This window comes from the organism of the source record quoted next, unplaced genomic scaffold (assembly GCF_019419815.1).
Source record: "Pyrus x bretschneideri cultivar Hongxiangsu unplaced genomic scaffold, Pyrus_bretschneideri_v1 Contig17, whole genome shotgun sequence".
Lineage (NCBI taxonomy): Eukaryota > Viridiplantae > Streptophyta > Magnoliopsida > Rosales > Rosaceae > Pyrus > Pyrus x bretschneideri.
This window is the reverse complement of record NW_025999468.1, coordinates 6377441-6396699: the sequence shown is the minus strand read 5'-3', so window position 1 is coordinate 6396699 and position 19259 is coordinate 6377441. Positions and strand designations below refer to the sequence as shown.

General features: G+C 37.3%; 2 protein-coding genes across 2 annotated transcripts; both read left to right on the top strand.

The window, feature by feature from the left end:
- The first annotated feature begins 403 nt into the window (after positions 1-403).
- On the top strand, positions 404-6851 carry LOC125476020 (protein RETICULATA-RELATED 1, chloroplastic-like). Its single transcript, XM_048581624.1, has 8 exons — positions 404-837; positions 1755-1919; positions 2039-2131; positions 2242-2357; positions 3502-3600; positions 3692-3997; positions 4847-5011; positions 6302-6851. The coding sequence occupies exons 1-8, from the start codon at positions 514-516 to the stop codon at positions 6585-6587; spliced, it is 1554 nt and encodes a 517-aa protein (XP_048437581.1). The 5' UTR covers positions 404-513; the 3' UTR covers positions 6588-6851.
- Positions 6852-10427: 3576 nt separating this feature from the next.
- LOC125476056 (elongation of fatty acids protein A-like) lies at positions 10428-11884 on the top strand. The gene has a single exon (XM_048581783.1). It carries the CDS (start codon positions 10872-10874, stop codon positions 11667-11669), a length of 798 nt encoding a protein of 265 aa, XP_048437740.1. The 5' UTR covers positions 10428-10871; the 3' UTR covers positions 11670-11884.
- The last annotated feature ends 7375 nt before the right edge of the window (positions 11885-19259 follow it).

Here is a 19259-nt window from a genome sequence, read left to right as displayed (position 1 = left end):
GATTTTCTTCAATTTTTTTTAGGAATAGGTTCCTTTCTAGATTCTCTTTGTAAGATTCGAAAAATCAATCAATCATATTAGTTCACCGAATATCGTGCTGTTAGAAATCTTTTTAAATTTTAAATTTAGAATCGAATCTCTACAAGAGAGGCTCCTCGTCCATTTTTTTAGTCTCAATTCAGTTCGGTTCGAGTTAACCAATGTGGGCCGGCCGAGGCGACTCACCCAAAAACCCCGAGTCAACCCACTTGGTCAGTAAAGAAAAAAACTCGGGAAAAAAAAAAGAAAAAAGAAAAGGGAAACGAAGCAAAACGTCGCTTTCGGACTGGGTTGTCGTCACGCAGGCGGCTATCTTCCCCTCAAAACCCCCAATCCCCAACTCCTCTCCCTCTTTTGTCTCTTCACTTCTCTCTCTCTCCAGAGAAGTGAAAATTCCTGAGAAAATCACCTCTTATTTTCTCGGTATCCAAACAGAAAATAAAAATTCAGAAACAGTAAGAAAAATCAAAAAAAATGTCGCACGCTGTGTTCCAGACGGCTCAAATTATGCCGATAAACACGCAGCTCCCGACGAAGCCGATGCTGGCGGTTCCGGCCCAGCTTCGGATGATGGAGCGGAGGGGCCTGGTGCTGAAGGCGAATTGCGCGCCGCCTCCGTCTACTTCCGATGCTGTTGACGGAGACTCCATGGCTATGCTGGAGCGCTGCTTCGTGGGGCCGTCGGTTCCCGGAGGGTTTGGTCCGGTTATGAAGGGACAGTACGGTGCGTTCGGTGCGGTTACTCTTGAGAAGGGCAAGCTCGATATGTCTCAGAAGCAATCCAAGTCTAGCCCCGAGGTCAGTCCCGCAGTGAAATTTTGAATGTTTCTTGCTTTTTTTGAGTTGATTGAGTTGTTTGGTTGGTGAAAAAATGTGGGAAATGGAAAAGAAACTCCCTTTAGAAATCTTTGACCTAGGTGCTGCATACTGGAGTAATCTAGAGATTGTAAACGAGATACGATTTTTTTAGGAGAATGAACGAAATTGCTTTTATCAAAATCAGGTGTAGTGTAGTATGCCTCCTCGCTAATTCATAGTTTTCGCAACGAAATTGGGAGTGGGGGATTGAGCTAAGCCACACACTGGGCCAACCATAATTTGATATCGAACTCGCCATTCATGGGAATCGAACCTAAAATCTCTCATGTACAAGTTAAGAAGAACACTACTAGACCATAGTGCTAGTGGCGAAATTGAGTGAATTTGGGTGTTTAAAGTGTTGGAAACATTGAACGAGCTAATATATGAAAATAGGATCCTAAAAGTTATACTAAGTTTCTATATGTTAAGCAATCTTCAACTTTTCCAAGATTTTGGTTGTTTTCTTGTGTATCAGAATTTTTTATTTTATTTTCTTTTATCATTCTTGTGTGTGAAATTGCAACTGATTTCATTTCATAATATTTTGATCATGCAAGTAGAAATGTATTAGAATTTGTAAATCGGATGCAGATTATGCATAAACACCTAATGAAATATGTCATTGTACCCTAAGAAAATATCAATATCAAGAAAACTGATTCTTAGACCAGAAATTGTTCTAAGGTTTCCTAACCATTCAAGTGCTACCAAGTTAGACAGTTGTAAATTCTTGACTCTCGTTCTGGCCTCTGATTACAATCAAGCAAGCCTGGCCATATAAGTTGGCATGTTATTGTTTAATTCCATTTAGTCTGTTCAGTATTTTGTGCTAATGCTAATAACTGAAATTGCAGACTGCTGTTGGGGGAGGTGGTGGAGATATTGGAAAGAGAATAAATAATGGTGGTGGTGATGGAGGTGATGATGATGGCGATGATGATGATTATTTTGATGACTTCGATGATGGCGACGAGGGAGATGAAGGTGGTCTGTTTAGAAGGAGGATGTTTCTTGAAGAGGTTGGGAATATCCTTTATTGACATAAACATTTTTGCATATTCGTTGAAAGATTTTTCTCTTTGGGTTATGTTAATTTGAAATTTATGGGTGTACTGATCATTTATGATATTTTCTGCAGCTCTTTGATCGAAAATTTGTGGATGCAGTATTGAATGAGTGGCAAAGGACAATGATGGATTTACCTGCTGGGTTCCGGCAAGCTTATGAAATGGTGCATGTTTTGTTTGAAGTCTTTCATTTAGATATTATGAACCGAAAAGACACAAATAAGGAGGAAACAGAACACTTTTGGCTTGATACTAACCGAAATATTGTCTTCAGGGATTGATCAGCTCTGCTCAAATGGTTAGATTTTTAGCGACCAATGCAAGGCCAACCACTACTAGGTTTATTTCTCGTGCGCTTCCTGATGGAATATCAAGAGCATTCATTGGCAGGTGATTTTATTTATTTTCAGAGCAGTTTCTTAAGTCTCAAGTCTATCCTTTTGCTAATTATGACCTACTGGACTTTCCTAATGCATACTATTTTTAGCATCTTTCAATAAACTTTTATTAATTATTTTGGTATTAAGCTTCCAATCTCATACCGATTAGTGTTTCCATACAGGACACTGTTTTTAGTGGTGGGAGCTGGAATATAAAACTGTAGAAAACTTTATCTGCAAACATCAAGACATTTTCATGACACCAATGCGGTGATAGATTAGATGTTAGCAGGCTATTAAGAAATCGAGTCTCTAAGATCCATTGAAGTACGGAGGTATCTTGTCATATTGTTGAAGTAACTCATTTTATCTGGGTGGTTTTTAAGAAAATAGCAAGAGAATGAAACACATTGACTGTAATCCTTGACGGATTTTACTTACATTAATCATAATTCCTATCGGATTTAGTGGATGAGTATCATGTCACAACTGTGAACTACCTATTAAAAAAGGTAACCAATTTTTATATTCCTAAATATTATAATAAATTTTATTCTTAAACATACCTGCGAGTTGGGGTTTAGGTGATACATATCCAGCTTGTTACATTCTTCTAAATAAAATAAAAAACTACAAAAATATAAAGAAGCTAAGAACACAAAACAAAAAACACGGAAGTACACTGGATTCTGCTTATGCTGCCCTAAATGGCTCAGCCATGCAACCTTGAATTAATGAAATTTAACAGCTCAACACGAGTAACCTCGTCTGATTAAGCAGCAGTGGACCAACATTTAAGCACCATAGCCGCCAAATATAACAAACAGCAGTTTCAGTAATGATCTTGTTGAACACCTGCAAGGAAAACGAAACATGTATCACACCAAGGGAATTTTTCCTGCAAAGGCCATGGTGGAAAACACAACAAAAATGAAGAGACAGAAATGAAAGTTAGTAATAATTGTATGAAGAATCAGATATCTAACGATACAAGAAAAGCAGCTATGGATAGATGGATATGATGTAATTCAGTGACAGTGCATATTCATATACCTTCCCTTGGAGATATATTTTGGTGTCATTGAATATTTAATAATGACGCTGATGGTTATTTGTATCCTTAGTATTGATGTGTATTATAATTTGTTGTGCAGAATGCTGGCAGATCCTGCTTTCTTATATAGGTTTCTTTTAGAGCAGGCTGCAACAATTGGTTCTTCAGTTTGGTGGGAGTTAAAGAATCGCAAGGGCAGGTGTGTGTCCATGTTATGACAAAAGCATGAAAATTTTCTGAAGCATTTTATTTATTAGACTCATTGATGTTGTTTTTTACTCTAAGAACAGGATAAAGAAAGAATGGGATTTGGCGCTTATAAACGTACTCACAGTAACAGCATGCAATGCTATTGTTGTTTGGTCACTTGCTCCTTGTCGTTCATACGGGAACACGTTCAAGTTTGATTTGCAAAATACGTTACAGAAGCTCCCCAACAATATATTTGAGAAGAGCTACCCACTAAGGGAATTTGACCTGCAAAAGAGAGTTCACTCTTTCTTCTACAAGGCTGCTGAGTTGTGTATGGTTGGACTAACTGCTGGAGCCGTGCAAGGTTCTTTAGCAAATTTTTTGGCCCATAAAAAAGAAGGAAGGTGAGCATTGTAATGTTAACCTGTTTTTGTTATCTCTACATCGATCATTAAAAGAACCATGAGTCCTATCCTATTTGTCTATGAACCCTTAGTCCATTTCCTAAAGCTTTAACAATTTCAGAATACTTTTGTCTGTCTTTTCTCCTTTTACTTTTTCTTAGGCACTTAATATTAATTACACACTAAGCAGGTGTAAGTAGGTGTTAGAGACGGATAATATCTTGTTAAAGTTGTTTGATTTAATGAAAGCTTCTTTGCAACATTATTGAATTATAAGTCACCTAGTAATAAAATATAAGTATGTTTTTATGATTTTGTGATTTAATATTTGTATATGATTTTGTGATTTAAGCTAGTCAATAACTTCATTATACAAAATTACAAATGACGTGCAATGTATTATTTTTTACTACAAGATCTTTATTTATTAAAATCATTTAGTGGAATAACTCTTTCTCCTTTTATTTTTCCCTCCTGTGTTTCTGTTCATATTCTTGCATCTGTTTTAGAATTTTCTCACCCTCATAAGAAAGTGTCATTATTCAGCACTAATTTGGATGTACCACTTTTTTGTGTTTTGGTAATTGAGTTCTGTTATCTGTGTTACTTAAACAGGAGAGTAGAACTATTAATTTAGTATTAAAGATGGATTTCTGAACAATAGGACTTGAGATAAATTTGATGGTTATAATTTGGTAATTGTCTTTTGCCATAAGAAGAGACATTTTCCCTCTCCCCTCTCCTATTATTAGTTCCAACTAATTTAATTCCTGTGCTAGCTCAAACAATTTAGTTCCTAGGTTTGTTGAAACATTTTCGTTCCTATTCAATTGTTAACTTGTTTGGCAGGTTATCTGTGACGATCCCATCTGTCAAAGCAAATGCACTTGGTTATGGTGCCTTCCTTGGACTATATGCGAACCTGAGATATCAGCTATTATGTGGATTTGACAGAGCAATGATGAATCATTTTGATGTTATTGGAGTGGCCCTATTTTTTAGCACGACACTGAGGTATGTTTTTCATTCTATTTGGGCACTTGTATTCAAATCATACACTGCTAAATTGCTTATACAAAGGCTTAGAAAGTTTTCCTTTCATGGTCATACATTCTTACAGTTATTACATATGAATCCTTCTTGTATTTAGTCTTTACATATGATAACTCGTTTCCCTTCTGTCCCTTTCTACCTTCCTCATTCTTCTCTGGCCACGTGTATTCCTTCTGCACTTAAAACTAAGCATTTAACCGAAAACGTAATTTCTGCCCTTAATACATCTAAAATGTTAAATCCAGAATCAAAAAATGTTTTAGCTCTGTCAGCTTTTGGGTTCGCTGGTGCCTGTTGGGGCCAGCATAGTGCCCCTTGTTTTCAAATTTAATCACACAATTCTGAGATCAATGAGAATCCCATGGAATAGGGTCTGCCCCTTTATCCAGATTTGTGGAGCAATCCCCAGTTTTTCTGAAGCTCTTAATCATGATCGCCTGAATCCCACCACCACTTCTTATTGACTTGGTACAGTAGTTAGTATGAGTACCTGGACCATTCCAGTGGGCTTTCTTTGGTCCTGAATGTCCTTCTCACCAGGGAATTCCCATGGCACATAACAAAAAGCTGCATAACATGAAAAACTCAAATTATCGCCGTAGTTCTGTAGAAATATAAAGATAACCTGAAAAGGGTAATTAATATGTCAATCATGGATGCCGTATTCTGTTCTTTCTAATCTGTAGTGTTGCTTTGCTTTAGAATTGGTTGAAATCTCACATATGGATTCCTAGTCAATAATATCCATGGTGCAGCAACATAGCAATTATTACCTTTTTGCACTGCAACTCCCCAAAGAAATGAAATTTGTGATTTTGTAACTCTCTTCAGAACAAAATGCTGCCTTGCAAGTAGAAATTTCAAAGAAAAACAGAATCATTTATACTCTTTTAGTTTTTCTGTATGTCAATCTAAGGGTTATTAGGGAAAAATAATAATCGATGTTTTTGAGACGTTAAATGCTAAGTTTAAAGTATAATTAGTACATGCTGCAGTGAGATAGCTAGTATTTCTCTTTTAAGTTGTACCTGTAACTTTGCATCTCTCGGTTCTGGTGGCATCATCCAGAGACATTTGGATTTCCTTCTTCCCTTTTCAGGACAGATTTATCTGTCATCATTATACCGAGGTCGTATTCGCATAATTCTTCTAGGTCTTGCTTTTTGTTGGGTAGATCTTACGTCTTGCTTTAAATAGTAAAATTGCTCCATCTAGAGCGATTCTTTGACTCTTAAATTGGAATGTGGACAGGATTTTGAATGTGCAATTAGGAGAGCGGTCGAGGTTGGCTTGGCTTGGGGTGGAGGCTGATCCCCTGGTTCACTCTGATGATCTTTTGAAGGTTTACAGTAGGCCTTCTGAAAATCTTGATCAGCCCTCGTCAAAATGGTTTATATCAAAGAACGCCATTGTTTCTGGCCTTGGACTCCTCGGCATCAAACAGGGGACTGTGGGCTCTGCCGACGGGGAAACATCAACCCCTAAGACACGCAGAAAGAGGATTGTCCGGAAGAAGGTGACTGCAAGTTCAGCGTAGTTTAATCGAATGTAATCACCAACAGAGTCCAATTTTGTTGCCCGACGGAGATACAACTGGCTCGCGAAACCGTTACATGGGAGGATCTTGAGAGGTGTTTTGTGCAGAAATTTCTGGCATCTCTGGAAAGAGGATTGCTGAATAACAAATTTAAGGAGAAGATTTCCATTTTTCAGCTTTTATATAGCTTTCCGCTTACCTTGATTGCAAGTGTATTGTACTGACAGATCTTGAAATTTTAGTAAATTAGAAGCTTTCATTTTTTGGAACGTTGCTTATATTTTAGTCCAGTTCTATATTTCTCCAAGTAGAGGGTGAGCCTTGGAGCACATAAAGGTTTCGAGTCATGGAAATAGTCTTCCTATAAATCAAGGGGTAAGGCTACGTATGATAGACATTCCTTCCGACCCTCTAAAAAGCGGAAAGCATAGTTAGCTTGCGGTCGCTCTTTTATATATCCAGTGAGTGGGTGGGACCTAGGTGCATGTATGTCGTGACATTTACTTTGTAGTTCTTTTAATACAAATGAAATTTCTATTCTAAACTACACTAAGAGGAGGGAGAATGATTTGAAACCAGAACACAATAAATTGAAGAGAACTGCGTTGACCAGCAAGGCAATTGACCACTTAGAGAAATGGAGAAAGAACAAAATAGGAGACTAATATTAATACGGTCAGTCGTCTACACGTGTGCCCTTGCAGGATACTTCACTGTTGATCAGTGTAGGATGAATTTGTCGATCAGTGTGGGATGAAAATTCGTTAGGCTGATTTGAGATCAGAACCAATGGTTAATTAGACTGATTTCATTGTTTGGTCCTGTAGTTTCTCTAAAGACAATCAACTTGGCAAGTGTTCTAATTCTCACTGGTGGTAGTAAATACAAAAAAATGGAGACGTGAGACTGGATTGTTGCAGACTTTGAATGAGTACGACATTGCACTAGACACACATCAACTTCAATCATTGACTGACAAGAGCACCAAAGATGACAAGGCAGAATTTGAGAGATGGACTACAGCTAACAAGGTGGCACTTTCCACATTGAGTGGCATGAAGGACACTCTGAGAGGAGGCATCAAAAAGCATGACCTAGCTGTGTATTATCGGAGAGCTATTGAAAACAAGTTCAAGGAGCCTGAGAAAGCTGAGATCAGTCACTGGATGAATGTCTTGACCACTTTCAAGTTTGATGTCACTGGTTTAATCGATACCATATGATGAAATCGATAAATGTTGCTGAGAAGTCGAACTCAATGGATGTAAATATCAGTGATAAGCAACTGGTTTTCATGATATTGCAAGCACGGCCGCCAAAATATAGGCAACTCAAAGTGTCATGCAACACTCAAAATAATAACTGGACTGTTGATGAACTCGTTTCTCAATGTGTTCAGAAGGAAAACAGGGAGAAGCAAGAAAATGGCAAGGAAGTGGATGCAGTGAACTTGTTGCATGCTGAAAGAGGCAAGAAAGGGACAGGGACCAATGGTGCTTCTGGTAAGAGTTCTAATTCTTCTAAGAACTCTTCTAAATCTGCCAAAACTACTGAATCCTCTAAGACACTGATAATCTTGAAGTTAAAATAAGGACATATATAACCAAACTCAAATGTTTCTGGTGCAAAACTAAAGGTCACTAAGAAAGATTGTGCAGTATTTAAGGACTGGCTTGAGAGTAAGGGTAAAACAGATATCTATGTGTGTGTGGAGTCTGATTGAAATTCCTGCAAATTCATGGTAGTTTGATATTGGTTGTTCTCTTCGCTTCACAAATACATTGCATGTTTTGAAAGAAATACTTACAATGTTTTTATTGGGGAGGGAACTAAGGTTGCAGTTGATGCCTATAAATATGATGACCTCTGCTCTCACAAAACCACGGTCTTATTGAATCGAAAGCCTATTGTCGGTTGAGCACGTATGAGTTTTGATAGAGAGGAGGAGGACTTTCATTGGATTTCAATCGTGGCTTCATCTTCTTCAAGTCCTGCAGGTATGGTTCTTGATTCTTGGTTAGTTTAGCATGTAATCGAATAAACATGAATGCGTTCTATTTGATTATATTGAATAGGCATGACAGAACTTTTACAAAAACTACAAATGGAGGTTTGTTATGTACATTATTAGCAAGAAACATGAACCTTTGCACAAACAAGTAATTATAGAAATAGATAATTACATGAATTGTGATGCACGAACTGCCTTCATAGAATATTTCAGTATACGACGAAATTCGTATATGTCAATACGAAACAATTACAATTGAAGACCCAGAGATTCCAAAGAGATTGCTTCATACAAAGAAAAATTGAAACAAATAACATTACAAAGATTGATAGTTCATTCTTTAAAACAAAAACCAAGAGAAAACGTAAATGGGAAACAATGTAAAATAATGAACCATTTACACTCATGGTCGTTTGGGGCTACACAAGTCTCCATTGTTTCCTAATAGCAATTGATGCCTTCACTCTCCTTTTCATAGGTCTCCACCATTTCTTAAGTCTAGGGTTTTCCTGTTAGACTCTCTAATTCTTCATCTAGTAGGGTTTTGGTTTTTTAGTTTATTTGGATATTAAATTTAAGGGTATTTGTGTCTACTTAACTGAGATTTTGTATATATTTGGCATAAACACAAATATCCTTAATTTCAAAAATGTCAGTTTTTATAAAAAATTTCAAATATAATTCAAATTTTTTTATAAAAACTGACATTTTAAGTACAAACAGACACTTATTTATACAATATATAATAAATTTACTTAAATCCGCTTAATCTGCCTAGGCCACTGCCTAGCTGCCTAAGCACTAGGCCCCTAACTCACTGCCCAATTATTGTCTAGCATCTTTTAGAAACTTGATGTAAACTCTATCAACTCATCGCACCTTTTACCCTCATATAAGTAGGTCTCATAAAACACCGAGCATGAATAATTATTAATTGAAATCTGCATACTTGATGGTATTTATCCACTAACCAATGTTTCATCTGTCTAGAGTGAATCATTCTCCTCTTCCGAACGCTACGAGTCCCTAACCAATAACCCCTATCCTCCAAATTTGCCGTCATTCACAACTACAAATAACAAATTCAGATCTCTCGTCCTTCTCGCAATCTCAGATCGCCATCTTTCTCGATTTTTCAAAGACTAAAACTCGAATGAGAACCTAATACTTTAAGACATGGACCACGACAATGTTGACCTATTATATTCCTGAACTCTGCCATATATCTACCAGTTGCCGAGTTTCTTCTTTTTCCATCTTCCTTCTTTTCAAGCGTCATTGAATTTCCAAGTTCAAATCTAATCGGACCATTAATTCAATAGTCCACTGTATCGTAGAAATCTTCTTATAGAAGAACAACAAAAAAGTAGTCCTGAGTCCCGACTCATGACCCGTAACGTTCCAAAATTAAATAGGGGAACGGGTGCTGGCTAGATCAAGAAATTACTTCGTATATTATGGTTGAGCTGAAGTTGTTAACAAGAAGCCCACATGATGACACTGACTTTAATTCTTTAGACATTAATTTTGTTAGTTTTGAATTGGTGAGATGGATTTGTTGGATGCATAGGGTTTCGTTCATAAAATGGGCACAACCGAGAGCTATCTATAGAAATCAAATTACGCAAAAGTAGAAGTAGAAAAGGTACGAATGCATTCCACATACAGGTGCAAAATGGTGTATTAATGCATGAAAATTACTCACACTCAACTAAGTGTCCAGTGTCAACCACTACATTAACATGTGAGAGGGTGAGAGGGTGAGAGAGTGAGAGATCACCCCTCCTCCCCCCTAACTCATTAAAAGCTAGAGGAAAGTCGGTAAATTTGGAACTACTAGCTACTTCCTCATGCGCCATCCCATCTTTATTTTACATGGTGGAAAAACTGGTTAGCTAGCTAGGGTTTTGCAATTGTCACATGCAGAAATAAATGGACTTCAGAGAGAGAGAGAGAGAGAAGTCGGTTCAGGGTTTTTGACTACAGGTTTCTACTGCAGCAAGCTTGCAGAGCTTCCACCTGCATTGGTGGGCCCTACTTTTGAAATGATGGTTATATTTTTGCCTCCTTAGAAATCCTCATCGCCCATTTGCTTCCCGCACTCCAAGACACAGACACTCCACTCCTCCCCGAAACCTACTTCCAGGGTCTCAACACTTTCTCCTCTCCTTCCTTGTTTGGTCTCATTCACTACTGTGTTAGGGCACCACCGTCACCGTCACCGTCACCTCTACTACTCGACAGACGGCCGAGGGCGGAAACTGGACCTCAACATGAACATCAACATCTCAAGTACCTTCCAGTATTGGTTGGTGAAGCACCCAGTGATCCTCCACTTCTCATGGAGCCCTGGAGAAACGCCGGCCTCCACCCCGCTTTTTCTCATTCTCACCATTATTTCCTACCTTGCCCTCACTTTCCTGCTCTCCCACCTCCCTCTCCCGCTCATCAAACCCCGCCGCCTCAAACCTATCACCGCCTTCCACAACCTCAACCTCCTCCTCCTCTCCCTCGTCATGGCCGTCGGTTCCTTGGTCACCATCTTCTCCTACGCGCCCTACCCCTTCTGGATCATCTGCTTCCCGCCTAAAACCCCGCCAACCGGGCCTCTCTTCTTCTGGGCGTACATTTTCTACCTCTCCAAAATCTACGAGTTCGTGGACACGTTCCTTATCATCCTCAGCGGGAGTTTCCAGCGGCTGACATTCCTCCACGTTTACCACCACACCATGGTGCTGGTCATGTGCTACATTTGGCTCCACACATCGCAGTCTCTGTTCCCGGCAGTGATCGTAGCAAATGCGACGGTTCACGTGGTGATGTATACCTACTACTTGTTGGCCGCGCTAGGGGCGAGGCCAAAGTGGAAGAGAAGGGTGACGGAGTTTCAGATATTTCAGTTCATGTCAAGCTTTGTTGGGTTGGTCTGGATGCTCATCTACCATTTCAATGGCTCTGGTTGCTGTGGGATCTGGGGTTGGTGCTTCAACATTTTTTTCTATGTTTCCCTTTTGGCTTTGTTCATGGACTTCCATCAGAAGAGTTATGGAAGCTCCAAGAAAGAGCTGTGATCATGATGATGAAGATGTGGATCTTCGAATCTACGGTGGATTATGATAATTATTTGATCCATCAAGACTCGAGACAGTAGTGCCCTCGATTTTATCCCTTTTAAGACTTTAAGTTATTGATTACATTAATGCAGGTTAAGTTGCATCAATTGCTTTCTGTTTCTCATATTTGAGAAATTTTTAATTTTTAATTAATAGAAAGTCGTTGGATGCCACATGTTATGCTATTCTCATCCTTTTTTGAAGAGAGAGGATCCTCGTCAGATCTCCTGAGATTCTCCAATCATATCCGTTTATCGTACATCGTGCGGCTAGTTTTCGTCAAATACTGTTTATCTTCAATTTTAAATAAAAAAATTTACAATAATTTCTAACCGCACGATATACGATGAACGAATAACAAAGATGAGCCGGCGAGGATCCTCATTCTTTTTTTAATATGTTTAGTGCATGATTATTGTTCAATATTAACAACAATTTTACTTAAGCCGCCTAATTATACGACCTAGCAGTACTCTTTCACTTATAAGTGAGAATTCTTATTGTTGGAACTAAATTTGTGTACCGTTGTGAGTGGTGGAGATGCTCAAACTCGTTAACCTATAAAAGAACGCACACAATTGTGAGTAAGCCAAAGACTAGGGGTGTGCCAGTCAAAGCCAAAGACCAGAGTTGTGCCGGTCAAAGGTTCGCCGATAGTCAAGTAAGTAAGTAATATTAAGACTTAAGCAGTGGGCAAGAGAATAAGTGTGCATATATTATGTTATCAAAGATGAACTCCAGAAGGACGTATTTATACCAGCTAAGGAGAGGGCCTTTTAGGATAGTAGAATCCTTATTATACCGAGAGAATCCCATAGAATATTTAGAAAGTAGATATTGCATCCTCCTAGGAGTATGATTACTTGTGACGCATGTTAATCCTTAGATTGTAAGGACTCCAAGATTATAGGAAACCTGCTGATTCCTTGTTGGATTAAATAGGTTCCCGAATCTTGCGGAACAAGCATGGTCTATCTCAACGAAGTCGTCGAACTTTGTCCATTGATTATGGAACATGATAATAGTGACATCACTGTTTCGTTTAGTCAGCTCTACATCAGAGGTTGTTGAGTCTACGATCGGACTTCTAAGGTATGCATATTCCGATCCATTTTAGTTTGGCCTGAAAATCATGGTCCCAGACTTATTTTCAGTACTAACGGACCCATGAAGGTAAGTGATGCAGCTACCCACACTTAGATGGAGAAATTGTGCTTGCAAGTACCAATGTATAGGAACAAACTACCCCAAAATGTTGTTTGTTAACATATCCAGCCCCCACAAGTACTCGTTAAAGAAACTTACCATTTACCCCAAAACTTACTATTCTTCTGATATCCATTAAGCAGGGAATGTCATATTTCAAAACACTAGATATATAGAGGTTAATTATAACATTATTGCAATCTCTCAATAACATTCAAACTTTAACATTTTATACCTAACTATATAACTTCATCAACTTTTTAACGCCCCCACTTAGACAAAATTCTAGGTCCGTTACTGATGTTTAAATCTCGTAAATGGTGAATCTAATATAAATTTGTTCTCCTAATTCATTAGTGTAAATATGCCGTTGTATCAATTCATTAATCTTTATATGAAGATCATCATTACAAAAAAAAAAAAATCATTCGAATCGAAAATCATTTAGTCATCTAAATGTACCACAAAAATAGATAATTCATCATGAATGTGTTACTTGGTACTCACACCGTTTGTTCATTACAAAAAGAATATCATGTAAATCGAAAATCATTTAGGCATCCAATTTACAAATTAAACGTTAAAATTGACTCAAAATATATGGACATAAAGATAACTTTCACCACCGCTTTTGGAGTCAAAGGATGACATATACATATCAACACAATCATCTAATAATTCACATAATCATTAATTGTATGTCGTTTAAGGTATTAATCTTCTATTTCTCCCTCTCTAAACCAAGCAGCCACTTTCTTGCAAGCTAAACCGACTCCAACTATCTCTTATGGACTTACCAGATACGTCCCTTTCATTATATAGAGGAATGACTTGTGGGAATTTGTTGATGGGTGTCACCTATTCCCCAGTCTCTGATTTTCTGAACGTATTCTTTCTGTGGTTGTTAGTCAATCCTCTTCCATGGCAAGCTATTTGGGACTGTTTGAATCGGCGCTCCTTATCTGCACTTAGAATAAATCAGTAGATAGCAAACACACCAATTATTTTGCATGTTAACTCATAGCAAAAGTTGCAAGTGGTGGATTGCCTTGGTCGTTAGAACCATTTTCAACCCAATGAATCATGGATTCAAGCTCTCATTCCGTCTCTTAGTGTAAATTAATGTACAATATTGCTCGTACTAAAAATAAATAAATAAACTCATAGCGGAAATGATTCACTAATAATTAAGTGATAAATGAGCATGGGTGAGTTGTCAAGCATCAAAGGTTAATTGTATGTCGTTTAGGTATTAATCTTCTATTTCTCCCTCTCTAAACCAAGTAGCCACTTTCTTGCAAGCTAAACCGACTCCAACTATCTCTTATGGACTTACCAGATACGTCCCTTTCATTATATAGAGGAATGACATGTGGAAATTTGTTGATGGGTGTCACCCATTCCCCAGTCTCTGATTCTCTGAACCTATTCTTTCTGTGGTTGTTAGTCAATCCTCTTCCATGGCATGCTATTTGGGATTGTTTGAATAGGCGCTCCTTATCTGCACTTAGAATAAATCAGTAGATAGCAAGCACACCAATTATTTTGCATGTTTACTCATAGGGAGAAGTTGCAAGTGTGGATTGCCTGGTCATTAGGACTTTCTTCAACCCAATGAATCATGGGTTTAAACTCTCATTCCGTCTCTTAGTGTAAATTAATGTAGAATATTGCTCATACAAAAAATAAATAAATAAACTCATAGCAGAAGTGATTCACTAATAATTAAGTGATAAATGAGCATGGGTGAGTTGGCAAGCATCAAAGGTTCAAATGTCTCGTGTAGTCATCAAACTACTGAACGAACAAAGATTTCTTATTTGTGCATATTTATATATGGAGCGGATCTGTTACACAACTATATAAATATATATATAATTTTTTTTTTTTACACAAGTTTTATGTGGCTTAGTCTATAATGTATTTTAACGATTTGAATTGCCTAACTTTTAGAATATAATCTGTAGATCATCTTTGCAAAAAATTAGACAAATCCAAAACTATTAAGACATTCATTTGTAGTGAAGAAAATAGACAAATGCGTTTCTACAAAGAAGCCCTAAACCCTTAATCCAACGGTCATATGGTTTCAGAGTTAGGTGATTTTTGTAAACATGATTTTTGAGAGAATACCTAAAAGATGGACCGTTCGAATTGTTGAAATGCATCAGAGAGTAGATCCTATAAAAACGCATGTAAAAAATTATATCACATATCGATGCCCCATATATATATATATATTTATCTGTATATGGTTAGAATGCAATGCAAAAAGCACATGATATGCATCATATCTACACGAGAAGAACTTACATAGAATAAGCTGAAAATCAAAATACGCATAACAATCTAACAAATTAATGAACAAATATACTATAAATGAATGTAATTTTATTAACTGAAAAAAAAAAAAAAAAAAAAAACGTCACGAAGGCTACAAACCAAGGGACTACATTCTGATCAACTAACTTATTTGTCAAAATATTATTACAGGCTATATTTATGGAGATCTAAGCCTAAGAAACTATAATACATAAAATATCAAATACCCAAACAATAGAATAAACCTTAAGTACTAATATTTTTCAACCGAATATGTTTATAGTCATCGTGGCGTTCCAATCCATCAATACAATATCATGTGTAAGTTTTTCTATAAAGGTAACGCTATTCACACACTCACTTTTATTTCTCATACATTTATCTCAATTTTCGATCATCGGATCAAACTTATTAAAGAAGATTAATGATAAAAAATTAATACTCTAAAAATAAAAATGAACGTGTGAATATCATTATTCTTTATTTACATGAACATTATATTATTAAATTAAAATTTCGCGGAAACCTGTTGTATGTATCTGGATCAAAAGAGTTGCCTTTCTTCTTCACAGTCTGATCAGATGAAGGTACGTGGCTGCAGAGGTCTTAAATGTTGGGTGGTGAGGAGTAGCAGCAGGCAGCTGTAGCTAATTATCGTTTATGGCCCGACTCCTGACATATCCTGTTTCTTGGTTTCCTTATTGTCATCCTGCAGTATCTTTTAAGACGTCATGATTATCCATCTACATGCTTATTTTAAGCATTAATGAAATGGTCCTGCTAATTTTTTTTTTAACTCTAGATAGTCGGGGTAAAAATCGAAAAATGAAGAAAAAAAAATTACTGTGAGAGATATTTTACAGTAAGAAAGACAAAGAAGTTTGAATTCGGAATACGGTGGATTGAAGATGAGAATCTTAACCGTCAGAGTTGAAAAGATAGAATCTATTCCACATATATAGTGAGAAATTACAGAATATATTATAAAATCTTAAATAAAAAAGTTCATCAAACCCTAGTAATTGTGATGAATCTTAAAAAATAAGGGCTCAAATCCTAGTAAATGCAATGACTGTGTAGTTAAGATATTATCTTGTTGGAAGTTGAAAGAGGATCTGATGAATCTAAACTCATGAGACTTGGGGGTTGTGGAGTGGTTGGGGGGAAATGGTAGGGGAAGGAGGGCTGCTTTAATTCTCCGGTAAGAGCAACTACACTCCTATAAATTGTCCTAACCTATAACCTATTAGGTGATTGTATTCCCCAACCCCTTCAAAATCTGCTCCAGCCCAAGTCAATTGCCCCACCTATTGAGTGGGCCCATCTCCCACTGAGCAAGCAGTCGTACGAGAATGGCTTGAGATCTTGCCTGAGGCTATCTGACGTCAATCATGGTTTATTTTATTCATTTATTTATTTATTTTGTGTCAGGCATGTGGTCCTCACGTGCGAGTGAGGGAGAGTGATCGACTTTGGATTTCTTAGTTCCGACAGTCAACATTAGTCTTCCTTTTTTAATTCAGAAAAAAATAAAATAAAAGAAAAGAGTCTGAAAAAGGGTAGAGCTCACGTAGCTAAACCTGGGGGTGTTGGATTGCAAAAAATTGTAATCCAATGGTCTATATTATTCATTTAGAAAAAAAATTAAAAAAAATATAAGAAAATGCAGAAAAATGAAAAAAAAAATTAAGAGAATTTGAAATTAAAAATATTATTAAGTTTTTTAATGGCAATTGTCCAGACAATTCATTTTCAAGAGATGCTTTCAGACAATTACTGCTCACTAAGACAATAATTGAAAATTACTCACTAGCCTAGGCGTCGCCTTAAGGGGTGGAGTTGCTCTAATGGTTAAGCAGTTATATATATTTATTGTACCAGTAAAGGCCAACACCACCCTCTTAACAAATTTGACAAAGACAATCCATGTTGCCTAGGGCTAGGGTTTGGTTATTATTATCGTTTCTGAAATAGCAAAATATTATTGAGACCAAGTGCGCCTACGATTAACGTTGATAGATATCCTATAAGCCTTTTAGGGCCTCAAACAGAATAGCATGAATAAATACACATGCAAAAACAAATAAACGGTTTGCCATAAGGATGCTACTTGTTATCAAAATCGTTGATTGGTTTAACACATATGGATTACTAGATGATCGTCAAATAAAATATTTTTTTGCAGATATATGAATTTTAGATGATGATAAAAAGAATGAACAGTTCCGATTATGATGTTCAAACGATAAAAGTTCATTAATTGTAAGTGGAGACAAGTGATTAAGTCCATGGCACACAAGCATTATCCTATATTATTATGGGAGTTTTAACAAAACACTCCTGGTACTGTACACTTTTAATGAAAAACCACATTTTTACCTTTTCTGGTATTATTCACTTACATCTTTATTTGTCATTTTTCATTAAAACTAAAGTTTTTTAGAACTTTTCGTTAGTTTTTCTTATTATAAAAGATGTTGATTGTGGGCAAAGTATTTAATTTCTAACAAATCATCCACCCTTTACATATACAGATTGGATGAGAAAATTTAACACTACAAAGGATTCAAAATGATGGAATTTGAAATTAAAAAATTTTGTTTTCTATTTGTGATTTTGTTTTTTTGTTTGGCTAGTTTAAAAAAACAATGAAATTCAAATCACGAATGTAATGTCTAGAGTCACTAATATAAAAATAAGAGAAATAGTCAAGAAATGTGACTATGGTGGTAGTGGTGACGATGATGGTGGTAGGTGGTGGCAATGGTAATGTTGGTGGGTGGAGGTGGCGGTGGAGATGGTGATGATGATGGTGCATGGGTGGTGACAGCGGCGGTAATGATGGTGGGTGAAGGTGGTGGCGCAGTGGTGACGATGGTAGGTGTGGTGGTACTGGCAACATTGGGGGTGACAATGGTGGGTGGTGGCGGCAACGATAGCATTGGTGGTGGTGGTGGGTGGTGGGTGGTGGTGGCAACGACGGTGATGATGGTGAGTGGTAGTGGTGATGTCAATGATGACTGTGGGATTGGTGGCAACAACAACAATGATGATGATGATGAATGGTTGTGGCGGCGTCAGTGATGATGATGGGTAAAAGTGGCGACAGTGATGAAGGGAGGTGGTGGTAGCAGGGGCAATAATGATGATGGTGGGTGGAGGCGGCAGCAATGATGGTAATGATGATGGTGGGTGGCGAGGTGGCAGCAATGGCGCTAATGATAAGTGATGGTGGTGGGTGGAGCGAGCGGTTGTGAAGGTGATGATGTTAAGTAGATGTTGGTCGCTGCATCCGTGATGACTGTAGGTTGTGGTGGTGGCGGCAATGGTCGTAATGGTGATGGCTGATAAATGTAATATGATCTCTCTCTATCACAAAACTCTTAATCACATTATTAGAGCACGGATGATGAATCAAACCCTAGTCCTAATGAGATTCTAATAACTCATGAGTCATTTAAGTTAATTGAGAAACTTTCTTCCCTCAATCATACTTAATACTTTAGCTTAAGATTTCAGAATCACATCTTAGAGTATTTTACCTTCACATATTGAAAGCTAGAGATTTCTTCTTGTATACTTATATGCCTCTATAAATAACTCCATTAACCTAAAGATACATTTGTCATGCCCAAACCGAAGCATGCCATGTTGCATTATCAAATTATAAAAGACCTATCGATAAGACAACTACAATGTCTCAAGTTTGAGAATTACTTGCATTATTGAAAATACTATAGAGTTACTTGCTTGACAAGTAGTAAAATACTCCATACGAGAACTCTTGTTTGATCACGTTGAATGTACTCCCCAACTATCGAGACACTACGCATGGAGTGTTTCTTGTTCATCCGGAGAAAACAATCTAAATCCCCTTCACTGTATTTCGTTCATGCGGCATTGTCAGATGATGAATGCTTACTAAGTTTATGATTTTGTGCCTCCATTCTCTCTTTTGTTTCTTTTGTGCACCGGCTTTGCATTCATTTAGTCAGATCTACTCGAATCAAACCACCCAAC

Bases quoted from the DNA above. Each gene is read 5' to 3' on its own strand.
- LOC125476020 (XM_048581624.1), top strand. From the start codon at position 514: ATGTCGCACGCTGTGTTCCAGACGGCTCAAATTATGCCGATAAACACG. The intron at 1,920-2,038 runs GTTGGGAATATC...TATTTTCTGCAG, and splicing joins GGAGGATGTTTCTTGAAGAG to CTCTTTGATCGAAAATTTGT. The intron at 3,998-4,846 runs GTGAGCATTGTA...CTTGTTTGGCAG, and splicing joins GCCCATAAAAAAGAAGGAAG to GTTATCTGTGACGATCCCAT.
- LOC125476056 (XM_048581783.1), top strand. From the start codon at position 10,872: ATGAACATCAACATCTCAAGTACCTTCCAGTATTGGTTGGTGAAGCAC.